Source organism: Gossypium hirsutum, chromosome A10 (assembly GCF_007990345.1).
Source record: "Gossypium hirsutum isolate 1008001.06 chromosome A10, Gossypium_hirsutum_v2.1, whole genome shotgun sequence".
Classification (NCBI taxonomy): domain Eukaryota; kingdom Viridiplantae; phylum Streptophyta; class Magnoliopsida; order Malvales; family Malvaceae; genus Gossypium; species Gossypium hirsutum.
The window spans coordinates 117,988,802-118,001,301 of NC_053433.1; the positions used below are offsets into that span (position 1 = coordinate 117,988,802).

Below are 12,500 nucleotides of genomic sequence, written 5' to 3' on the forward strand. Positions count from 1 at the left end.
GAGGCACATTTGAAAGCTGCAAAAAGGGTCCTTAGATACATCAAAGGCATAGCTAACTTTGGTGTAATGTTTGAAAGTGGGAAGGAACTGAAATTAGAAGGTTATTCTGATAGTGATTGGGCAGGATCCCTCGATGACATGAAGAGTACCTCTGGATACTTCTTCACACTTGGATCGGGCATGTTTTGCTGGAGTTCAAAGAAGCAACAAACTGTTGCTCAGTCCACAGCTGAAGCAGAGTACATTGCTGCAGCAGGAACAGTTAATCAGGCCATTTGGCTAAGGAAGCTGCTTCATGACCTTAATGAAACTCAAGATGAAGCAACTGAAATTTGGGTGGATAATCAGTCTGCAGTTGCGATAGCCAAGAACCCTGTGTTCCATGGTAAGACTAAGCATTTTAAAATCAAACTGCATTTTGTTAGAGAGGCTGAACAAGCAAAGGAAGTCAGCCTTTTGCATTGCAGCTCAGGGGCACAATTGGCTGACATAATGACCAAGCCTTTAGGGGCTGCTCGATTTGAATCTTTGAGAAGTGCAATTGGAATGTGTTGCATACAGTCCAATGAGGAGTGTTGAAAGCTGGACTACAATGCAACATGGAGCCAGAAGCATGCTACTGTCGAGACCAGCAGCTATCGAGCTCAGCTCATTTTGCTTGACGCGCACGAATGGTTTTTGGACCAAATGAAGCAACTGACATTACTGTTTTGTTTTGATGTAATTTAGTTCAGTTCAACTTTAACTAGTTTCCAAAGTTAGTTGGATTAAGTTTGTGATTGGATTGATGATGTAAAAGCTGATATGTCAGCTTATTTTGTATTTGACTTAAGCTTGTATTAGTTTAGTTTAAGTGGGAGCAGTTATGTCATTAGGTAACTGTCAAATGAATCAAAATTTGTAACTCTTTTATATATTCAAATTTTGAATGAAAATTGGTAATGTTCAGTTACAATTTGCTGAGTATTCAATTTTGTTCACTGCTTTTGCTTTGCTTTGTTTTCTTTTGCTTCGATACTTCTTGCTTCAGTTTTGCAAATTCTGTTTTGCAACTTTGTTTGATTTTTGCTGCTGCCATTGTTCCTACAGAAATATCATCTTCACATTTCTCAACTTGGAGATTGTCATCGTTTCCAAGCTAGGAACAGCAACCTATTCATATATATAATTCATGCCCATAAGAAAGCTAGCTCATATAATGTATGCAAAAAAAAAGGACGAATTACCTGAATCATATAAAAGTGTAAGACTAATAAAATAAATAAATCACCTTCTCATTGAAGAGAGTATGCATGCCAGACTCAGTATTGCTTTCACTAATGAATTCTTCTAATTTCAGGCAATCCTCAATTTCTAGCTCTTTCAACAAAGGGAATTCGATATTATAATTTCCTGAGCAGAAGAAGATGAGGTTTCGAAGGTAATCCATACGCAAGGAGTTTAATCGAGGGAAACAAATCACATCTTCCCTTTCTTCTTCTTCTAATATTTCTTTTGTAAATATTATCTCCCTTAAGCACTTGCAATCCGCTATCTCAATGCATTGGAGCTGCTCCAGCCTTCTGGCGACAGAGGGTGATAACAGATGCTCCAAGTTACCGTATCCATTGATGATCAACCTCCTCAAATTCGAAATCCAAAGACTTGTCTGGTTGTGCCATATTGTTTTAGTGTAATTAATAAAACACAATTGCAAGCTTTCCCCAAAACAAATTGCACACATTTACACATAATTCCTTTTTTTTCTTAATCTTAAATTTTGTGTATATTGAATTGAGTTTGGATTTTGATTGGGGTTCAAATTTATTTTTTAGTCTTGAAAATTATTGTGCTATTATTTATTTTTATTATTAGAAAATGTAATTAATCATTTTTTATGGTGTTACTAAATAGTTACTATATATGAACAAAGCTAAACAAATACCTGTTTATTGAAAAGAGGTACCGGCTTGGAAGTTGTGGAATACTCCTCCATTCTGATAATTACATCAACTCTCTTTAAATTTAAAAATTCTTGTCCATTATTTAACTCCGCAAGTACACTCTTGATGCCTTCAAGTCCCTTTAAGTCAAGATACAAATCTTCACTCCTTTTCAGCAACATTTTCACCCCATTGCTCGAAGAAATGTTTTTGTATATCTTGAGCTTCAATGTTCTCGAATATTCATATTTTGAATACCACTCGACTTCAGGATAATCACCTACGAGAATCTTATATCTATCCAATGTCTCAATGAATCCATGCTTTGGAATCATTTGAACATTAGGAATATTAACATGTAAAGTAGTTAGACGAGACAAATTGTTTAATTCATCAAGACGTGCATTTCTCCTTTCGTTGCCGACTACTCCTTCATTTTCCCATTCAGCAAAGCTTCCTTCCATATATAATTCTTCTAATTTAGACAAACTTGATAAGACATTTGGCGGAATGATTTTTACTGCTCTACACCCACTCAAATCTAACAACCTTAACCGACTCAACTGTGCTATCTTCTTGGGTAATTCTTTGATCCCTGAGAAGGCAAGGTCAAGGATTTCTAAATTTTTGAGCTCTCCAATGATTGTTATGTCTTTAACTAGACATCCTCTTAAACACAACATGCGAAGATTTATTAGGTGATTAATTGACTCAGGTAGGTTAATTGACTCCCGTGGGTAGGAAAATGAAGGTCCGTGAGGTAAATCCAAGACTCTAAGACTTTCAATTCGTTTGAAAAAGTCGGGAGGAATTTCCACTGAACCATAATGGGTCATATGGAAAAAGGAAAGACCTGAACAGTCCAACTCCTTAGCAAGCTCGGCTATAATTGGAGGACAAGTTAAGCTTATCCTCCTCCAGCTGTTCATTTTCTCCTTATCGGACCACTCCATCGGAACATGATCTCTCAAAACAAGCATATGGTAGTCCCTCGATGCAATAGCTAAAGCAACATCCCAAACAACATCATGGATATCAAAGTGCTCACCATCATAACTATCAAGCAACAAGGAAGACGCTTTGAGATTAGTCACAACTATCAATACATTATTTCTAGCTTCTTCTATAGTGTTGACACCACCAAATAAACCCAAACCCACAGTATATCTCATCAACTTCTCAACCAGACCATTATGGCCTATTACACAGCAAAGCAAGAAAGTCAGCTTAACTTCCTCACTTTCTAAATAATTAAAACTCCACTCAATAGCTGAATATGCTGCAGTTATCCCCGTGAAGTTGCTTGATGAAGGCCTCTCTAGTTCTCGTAAAGCATTCTTCCACTCAAACAATCTTTTGTTTCTCAAAGCCCCTGCAACTGTCGCAATGGCTATCGATAATCCTGCACATTTTTTGGCTACCTCCATAGCTGTAGGCTTCAAATCGCAACTTTCAACACAATCGCCAGCCTTCTTCTTGAACAGGTCCCAGGCCTCCTTTTCATTTAGAAGCCTAATGGAAAAATGTTTTTGAGCATCCATCCCATTTGATAAAACATTGAGCTCTCTAGAAGTTAATAGTAATTTGCAGCCCTTGTGTTCATCTCCCAAATGAATCCCTACTTCCTCAATATCAACCTTCCCCCAAACGTCATCCAAGACAACCAGAACCCTCTTTTCTTTCTTCAATCTTTCTCGTAGTCGAAGTGCCTTTACATCGGTACTCTGCTCCTCAAATTTCAAACCCAATAACTCCGCAATTCTGTTCTGAATTTTCTCAATATCAATGGTTTGAGTTACTGTTGCTATGACAACCGAATCAAACAACTTGTCCTTGACCTTTGTAGCGATTTCTTTTACTAGCGTTGTTTTTCCAATGCCGCCCATACCGTGCACCCCAATAACGCTGACGCTATCATCTTCCAATGCCTCCATTATTTCATTCAAAACCAACGTTCTTGACTCGAAATCCTCGTAACCTTTAACTGGTGGGACAGTGATATTCTGTAAAGGTACAGGATAAGAAACACCGTCAAACTTGCCCTGTTCAAGTAGCTCGGCAACAGCCTTCGCCTTCTCTGCAGCTTTCAGGCTATGCTTGTAACGAGTCCAAAAATTAGGACACAAACCAATGAAACACTTTTTCTTTGCTTTTTCTTCATCTTGCATCACTTTCTCTACTTGTTGAGGGATCTTCCTGTCCACTGCCGACATCCAGTTGTTAACATCACGTTCGATCTCTTCGCCGTTTCGTTGAGCTGCATCAACAGAATGCTGCACTCTGTCCCTTGCATCTTTCAGCTTCTCAGCTTGCTCCTTGAGGGTCTCAACATTTTGCTGATGATTGGAAAGGTATTTGACGTGGTTTATGATAGCAGAAATCGTATACTCTGCAGCTTTAGTGAAAATAGAGCTAACGATGCCAAGATGCTTGTTAACATCAATCAATTTCAAATCTAAAAATACTAGCTTTAGATATCAAGCTACTTGCCAACTTGTTAACATCACAAAAATACAAAATTTAAACAAAAAAGTTGCTTCTGGTTCAATCTTCAAACAGACATGCTGCTGCTGCTCAAGATGCTGGTAGTTTGTTGCATTGCAGACCAATGCTCAACACTCCTTCTTGGACTGTAGGCAACAAACACCAATCGAATCTCGTAAGAATTCAAACCTGATTGTGCCAAGAGGCTTTGTCAAAATGTCAGCCAATTGATCTTGTGAACTACAATATGCAAGATTCACATCCTTTGATTGTACTGCCTCTAGAACAAAATAAAATTTGAGCTTAAAGTGCTTCGTTTTGCCATGAAAAACAGCATTCTTAGAGATAGCTATTGCTGATTGATTATCAACCATAATCTCAGTAGGCTCAAATTATTCCTCATTCAAATCACACAACAATTTTCTAAGCCAAATAGCTTGGCTTACTGCTCCAGCTGCTGCTATATACTCTGCCTCAGCAGTTGATTGAGCAACTGTTTGTTGCTTTTTAGAGCTCCAACAGAAAGCTCCTGAACCAAGAGAAAAGAGGTAGCCTGAGGTGCTCCTCATATCATCAATCGAACCTCCCCAGTCACTGTCTGAGTAGCCAGATAACTTCAGCTGACCTCCTGTCTTGAACATCACTCTAAACTTCAAGGATCCTTTCACATACCTGAGAATTCTCTTTACAGCCTTTAAATGTGATGTGTTGCAGCTATGCATAAAACGAGATAGCAAACTGACCGAATGCATAAGGTCAGGTCTAGTTGCTGTCAAGTATAGCAAACATCCAATTAGACTTCTATACTCTCTTTCATCCACCTTTTCTTCATCTCCATAGCTGCTCAACTTCTGTCCCATGACTAGAGGTGTACTCACTGGCTTGCAATTTTCCATATGAAACTTAGTGAGAATTTTCAAGGCAAATGCATGCTGGCTGATAAAAATGCCTTGATCAGACTGGTCTACTTCCATACCAAGGAAGTAAGTCATGATTCCCAAGTCTGTCATGTCAAACATGTCTTGCATATTCTTCTTGAACTCCTGAATCAAATCGACCCTGCTTCCAGTCACTAATAGATCATCCACATATATTGAGACAATCAGCAAAGTCTCATTTTTAGACTTCTTTATAAACAAAGTTGGCTCATTCAAACTTTTCTCGAAATTGAGCCTAGACAGGTAAGCATCTATCCTGTCATACCAGGCTCGAGGAGCCTATTTTAGTCCATAGAGTGCCTTCTTCAGCTTGTAAACCTTGTCCTCCTTTCCTTGGACTTTAAATCCATCAGGCTGTTCAACATAAATTTCCTCTTTAAGGAAGCCATTCAGGAAAGCTGACTTGACATCAAGCTGATGGACCTTCCACTGTTTCTGTGCAGCGAAAGCAAATAGAAGCTTTATGGTATCCAGCCTTGCCACTGGAGCAAATGTCTCCTCAAAATCAATGCCAAACTGTTGATTGTACCCTTTCACCACAAGCCTTGCCTTGTGCTTGTTCAGAGAGCCATCTGCATTGAATTTGGTCCGGAAAACCCACTTGACACCTATGACCTTCTTCTGATCAGGTCTGTCTACCAGATCCCAAGTGTCATTCTTATGGATCATGTCGATTTCAGCCTCCATAGCCTTCTTCCAGCTCTTGCTTCTTGCAGCTTCTTCATAGCTTGAAGGCTCAACAATGGCCACATTGCATCTTTGGTAGATATCAGCAATAGACCTGGTCCCTCTCACAGGAGCATCATCTACATTGGCATTACTGACTTCATTTTCTACCAATTCCAGATTGCTGTCAATCTGCTCTTCTTCAAACTGACTTGTGTTAGAGCCATCTAGACTCCAAAACCTTCCTTCATCGAATTTGACATCCCTGCTTACCAAAATCTTCTTGGTTGAAGGATCAAATACTCTGTAGCCCTTCTTGCAGCTACTGTAGCCAACAAATATACCAGGAACTGACCTCTTCTCGAGCTTGGTTCTTCTTTCTGCAGGGACAAGTACAAAACACTTGCAACCAAACACTTTTAAATGGGAAACAGTTGGTTTAAGATCATACCATGCTTCAAAAGGAGTTTTATCATTCACAGCATGTGTTGGCAGCCTATTGAGCAGGTACACTGAGGTGTTGACACCTTCAGCCCAAAAAATGCTTGGAAGCTTGCTTTGAAACAACATACACCTGGTCATGTTCATCACTGTTCTGTTCTTCCTCTCACACACTCCATTTTGCTGAGGAGTGTACACTGTGGTTAACTGATGATGAATCCCAGCCTGCTCACATAGCTTCTGAAATCTTTCAGACAAGTATTCAGAACCATTGTCTGTCCTCAAGGCCTTAATCCTGCAGCCCGTTTGATTTTCTGCCAATGCCTTGAACTTTCCAAAAACTTCAAACACTTCTGACTTCTGTTTCATGAAATAAACCCAGCAAAATCTGGTCAGATCATCAATAAACAGTATAAAAATACTTACTGCCATTCAGTGAAGGGGTCTTCATTGGTCCACAGACATCTGAGTGCACCAACTCAAGTCTTTCTCGAGCCCTCCATGCTTGGTTAGCTGAAAAGGGCAACCTGGCTTGTTTGCCAAGCTGATACACCTCACAAACACCTTCACTTGCACTAACCTTCACCATGTCCTCTGTCATGTTCATTTTGTACAGTAAATCAAGTGATTTGAGGTTAACATGGCCAAACCTCTTGTGCCAAAGATCAATATTGTCAACTGAGCTTGTATATGCACTTTTCTCAAGCTGACTCACATCCAGCATAAAACATTTGTCTCCCATAGGTGCTGAGACAATCTCCCTACCATGAGCATCACTTATAACACAAGAATTATTCTTGAAAACTAGTGAAAAGCCTTTCTTGACTAGCTGGCCTACACTGAGTAAATTTTGGTCTATTTCTGGCACATAGAGCACATCAGAAATGATTTTGTTACCTGAACCAGTGTGAATCACCACATCACCTCTACCTTTTGCTTCAATCAAGTTGCCATTGCCTATCCTGACCTTCGAGACATAGCTCCTGTCAAGGTTCTTGAAAAGGCTCTCATCTGCAGCCATGTGGTGTGAGCAGCCACTATCCATAAGCCAACTGCTCTTGCTGTTAGCTGCAAAACATGAAGCTGTAAATACATGCTCCTCCTGAGCTTGGACATCCTCGGCAGACTTGGCTTGTACTGGTTGTGCTTGTGCCTTCTCATAACTTCTACAGATTTTCTCATGATGACCATACTTCTTACAGCTTTTGCACTGTATATCTGGTCTGGTCCAGCAAAATTTTTCCAGGTGATTGGTCTTCTTGCAGTAAATGCATGGTGGAAACCTCCTTCTACCGGCATCTTTCTTTGATCTTTCCCTCTTTTCAAACCAAGGCTTCTTAGCTTTCTGGCTTGAGCTGGAGCCTTCTCTGACCTTTGCTTGAAAAGCACCTTCAAGACTCTCCTCTTGCCTACTTGCTCTTCTCTGCTCAAGTGCATAGAGTGAGTTAACCAACTCAGACAAAGAAATGGTTGTGAGATCTCTCGAGTCCTCCAATGAGGAGATTTTTGACTCAAACCTTTCAGGTAAGGTGGTAATAACCTTCTCAACAACCCTGCTATCACTGAAATCTTCTCCAAGGAGTCTAATATTATTGACAGTAGCCATAATCCTATCAGAATATTGCTTGATAGTTTCTGACTCCTTCATCTTCAAATTTTCAAACTCCCTTCTAAGGTTGATGACTTGTTGCTGCCTAGTCTTGTCTGATCCCATAAATTCCTCTTTCAGCCTGTCCCATGCCTGCTTGGGAGAGTCATAGGCCATGATACGAGTGAAAATAACATCTGATATTCCATTCTGCAAACAGGCCATAGCTTTGTGTTTCTTGGCTCGTTCCTCACCATGTTGCCTGATCTGAGCAATGGTAGGATTTGCTCTTAATGGTGCTGGCTCGACATCACTCTCAACTGCACTCCAGAGGTCAAGTGCTTGAAGATATGTCTTCATTTTGACAACCCAAATGTGGTAGTTGTCTCCAGCAAAACTGGTGGTGGAAGAGGAGCAAAACTCATGCTGCCAAGACTGACTTTGAAAACACAAAAAACTGACTTTGCTTTGAAAAAACTAAAACATAAACAACAGAGGTCCTCAAAGATAGGAGGCTCTGATTACCATTTGTTGGATAAATTTGGCAGCAACTAAATCAAAAAGGAAGTTTCACTAAGCAACAGCAAAACAAAACAATGAAAACAAAAGAAAGACTAAGAGCAGCATGTAACCGATGAAGCAAAATCCCCAGCTTTCATTTCCATTTCAAAATATAAAGGAGTTACAAAAATAATAATAAGTCAGTTACCTAAACTGTAACTGCTCCTACCAAATTTGGCAAGTTGCCAACTAAAATATTACAAAAGAAAAGCTGAAAAATTCAGCTGTTACATCCATCAATTTCAAATCTAAAAATACTAGCTTTAGATATCAAGCTACTTGCCAACTTGTTAACATCACAAAAATACAAAATTTAAACAAAAAAGTTGCTTCTGGTTCAATCTTCAAACAGACATGCTGCTGCTGCTCAAGATGCTGGTAGTTTGTTGCATTGCAGACCAATGCTCAACACAAACAGCAAGTAAACTGAAAAACCACAGCCACAACAGAAATCAAAACAAAACCAGAAGAAAAAATTACAAGAAAAAATGAGTAAAAAGTAGAGCTTCTGTAAACAAACAAGTAAGACCAAAATGAAAGCAGATGGCGTACCTTTCCAAAATATAAGAGAATGATTGAGCGATGAATTCTCCCAGTTTTGAACGATCGAAATAATAATTTTCCTTAATGGAGTAAAGCGAGTAGTAATTTGAGAAAAGGAAACTCAATGTAGAAGTAAGCAAGTTTCAATTGTATGTTCAAAAAAGAAAAAGTTTGAAATGTTTTTGGTGGATACAGCTAAAAAGTGAAGGAGAGAAGGGACATGATGAGCCACCTAAATGTCTCCATGCGGATGCTTTATCATTTATTGGACTTTTTCTTTGTACACCAATTATTCGACTTAGGTTGCATTAAATATTAGAACACATGAAACACGCCACCTCCTAATCGTTACCAAAACAAAATAATAACGTGGTATGCAGATGAGGACGGTAAAAGGAACCTCAGCTGAGAGATGCAGCTGAGGTATAGCAGATGACCCTACATGCTTCATGTGCGGAGCTTCCCTGGAGACTGTTGTTCATATACTGCGCGATTGTACTGTTATCAAAGGGTTATGGGAATCTCTATTCGGCCTGGACGAAGTGAATGATTTCTTTTCTTGTTCATTAACTATGTAGCTGTACGAAAATTTGCATAGTAATTCCGCTACGCATTTTGGAGATGTCCTGTTGAAGTTGGTCACCATGCAGCACATGCAGTCAAGAAGCTGACCACCCAGCCCGAGCCATGCAGAAGCTGCTGATGCAAATGTAGCTGCTGATTTTTTGTTTACTTTGTAACTTTTTGTTAATGTAATGCAATTTAGTTCATTTTGAACTATGTTAGGTTGATACTTGATGTAATTTGATAGTGAGTGAGCTGTTAACCAGCTTTGTTCTTGAGTGCAAGCTTAATTTATCAAGTTTCAATGTATTAGTGGTAGTAGGTAGTGTTTAGGTGACCTTATACTGATTTTGACAAGCTGAATGCTTGGTTTATGTATTGGCATTATGCCATTATTCATTCTCAATGAAATTATCATCATTTTTCATTCAATATACTCCATTTTTCTTTGTTCTATTTTCAATTCTGTTCTTGAATTCTGTTTGTTTCTTCTGCAAGTCTCGAGCCTTGTTGCTCAAGACAGAGCTGATCTTGTTTCTTCCTTGTTCATAACACCAACATGTCCCTTGGAATATTGGCGATGAGTGGCTGACGGTGGAACAATAATATTACCTTCCAGAGTGATTCTTCCATTAATATTACCTCTTCCCATGGATAATAATATTTTAAAATATTATCATATTCCATGTATGAAGATCCATTATCATTACTCAAGTAAGCTTGAATTTTATATAATCTAAAGTAACACATCTATGGCTCCATCTCTTTCAATGTGTTTAATACTTAATCTCATCCTCATTTGAGAATCATTTCTTTCTTCCCATCCTATTAAAACTCAAGAAGATTTTTTTTTTTGAGATTCTTCTTTTACTAATTTTCCCTTTTTAAATTTACATATCAAACAATTAACTTGAGTAAATTTTATTTTACCGACAGTTAAACACTTATCTAGAATAATCATCAAACAGGAAGAAGAAAGTGGTGGATGCCTGGATTGTAATTAAAAGCAAGGAATACTTGATGCACATTCCCACCATTTTCTACATTTCACATTAATTTTTTGTTTAAAAAATGATAAAGTGAGACCGAGTAAATGATGCAGAATATTGTGGATGCCTGGAATCTGGATTGTCATTAAAAGCTTAACTCTTTTTTAAAGTAATAATTGATGCACATTCCCACCATTTTCTACGGTTCACATTAATTTATTGTTAAAGAAAAAAGATAAAGTGAAACTTCAAGTAAATGATTCACTTTGTCACCACTTTCTACATTTCACGTTACTTTTTTGTGAAAAAAATTAGAAAGTGGGAGACTTCAAGTAAACGTTGGGGAAAAGCAGGATTAATCAATGAAGGATGGTTTCAGCAAGGTCCCCATAGTGGAGCCACCATTGATAATTTCCATTCATTTTTTTGGAAAACAATAGAAAAACGTAGTTTTGATTTAAAAAATGAATGTAATTTTTTTTTTGCAATGATATTAAGAAAATATACAACTAGTTACATGTAAAAACTATGAAAACCAAAACTATTAATTTTATCCATGTCTAAGATTTCTCTCTAGGAGGAGGATCAAGTATCTGCAAGTCTTCTCTTATTCCAAGAGCCAATTTGATTATAGCATTTACAACCTGATTATTCTCTCGAGTATGTTTTACAAGTCATTGGCCTTCGTGAGTTAATAGTTATTGGATCCTCTTGATTAGAGCACAATTCGAGATGGTCATTATGTTATCTTGAATCGATTTAATAGCCTCCAAATTATTTGATTGATTTATCACCTTATCATGTCCTCTTTTTCGTATGAGGTTAATACCAACCAAAATGTCCCATAATTTAGTGTCAAAAGTAGGGAAGAATAACCAAAATACTTAGTGGTGCAATCCATTGTGATTACTCAAGTCAACCTCAATTTTATGTAAGTCTAAACATATCTATGACTCCATCTCTTTAAATGTATTTCATATCTAACCTTATCCTCATTTCTTTCTTCCCATCCTATTAAAACTCAAAGAATATATATATATATTGGGATTTTTCTTATACTAATGTCCTTCGATTTTCCCTTTTTAAATTTACCTCTCAAACAATTAACTTGAGAAATTTTTTATTGTACCGACAGTCAAACATTTATCTAGAATAATCATCAGACAAGAAGAAGAAAATGGTGAATGCCGGATTATAATTAAAAGCTTAATATTTTTTAAGGAACAATTGATGCACATTCCCACCATTTTCTACATTTCACATTAAGTTTGAAACTAAATCGAATATTCTTAAGAAAAATAAACATTTTTACTAATCTTTAAATTAAAGAAAAATATATGCTTTAACGTGTTTATGATGATTTTGATTAAATCTTTGAACAGTTGTTTGCTATGCAACTCAGCAATCAACCCAACGGTTGATTTTGAAAAATAATTGCTGTGAATGTATAGAAATTGTCCAATTGGGCAGCTATACATATTTAGGAATGAAGGCACCAAATAATTCTATTGCAGATATATGTTGCTGACTTATTTTTAATCTTTAATTATGGCTCATAATTTTTGTTGAATGTTTGAAGAGAAATTGGGGAAAAAAATAAATACTCGTTGTACGCGCTAAAGGACAATCTCCATCAACACAACAAAAGCTTCAACTTTAACCTCAATAGAACATTATGGTATGTTGACAATCGGCTCTATCACAACTCAAGCACAACATATCAGGAGTTATTACAAACACTTAATACAATAAGGAAATCAACTCCAGATGGTCCAAAGCGGCGAGCATAAATCGACAAAAGAAT

General features: G+C 37.6%; 1 protein-coding gene and 1 long non-coding RNA gene across 2 annotated transcripts; both read right to left on the bottom strand.

The window, feature by feature from the left end:
* Window positions 1-967: 967 nt before the first annotated feature.
* On the bottom strand, window positions 968-4,780 carry LOC107936347 (probable disease resistance protein At4g27220). The gene is made up of 5 exons (XM_041078655.1): window positions 4,596-4,780; window positions 4,480-4,552; window positions 1,925-4,351; window positions 1,271-1,648; window positions 968-1,138 (listed from the first exon to the last, which is right to left on the bottom strand). Exons 1-5 carry the CDS (start codon window positions 4,778-4,780, stop codon window positions 968-970), a joined length of 3,234 nt encoding a protein of 1,077 aa, XP_040934589.1.
* Window positions 4,781-8,669: 3,889 nt separating this feature from the next.
* LOC121207914 (uncharacterized) lies at window positions 8,670-10,328 on the bottom strand. The gene is made up of 2 exons (XR_005903009.1): window positions 9,153-10,328; window positions 8,670-9,026 (listed from the first exon to the last, which is right to left on the bottom strand). It is a non-coding gene; the product is annotated as an uncharacterized lncRNA (long non-coding RNA).
* Window positions 10,329-12,500: the final 2,172 nt, after the last annotated feature.

Excerpts from the sequence above, each read along its gene's own strand:
- LOC107936347 (XM_041078655.1), bottom strand. The coding sequence starts at position 4,780 with ATGGTTGATAATCAATCAGCAATAGCTATCTCTAAGAATGCTGTTTTT. Across the intron at positions 4,553-4,595 it reads AAGCCTCTTGGCACAATCAG|TCCAAGAAGGAGTGTTGAGC; the intron begins GTTTGAATTCTT and ends TGTTGCCTACAG. Across the intron at positions 1,139-1,270 it reads ATACTCTCTTCAATGAGAAG|CTTGGAAACGATGACAATCT; the intron begins GTGATTTATTTA and ends TGCTGTTCCTAG.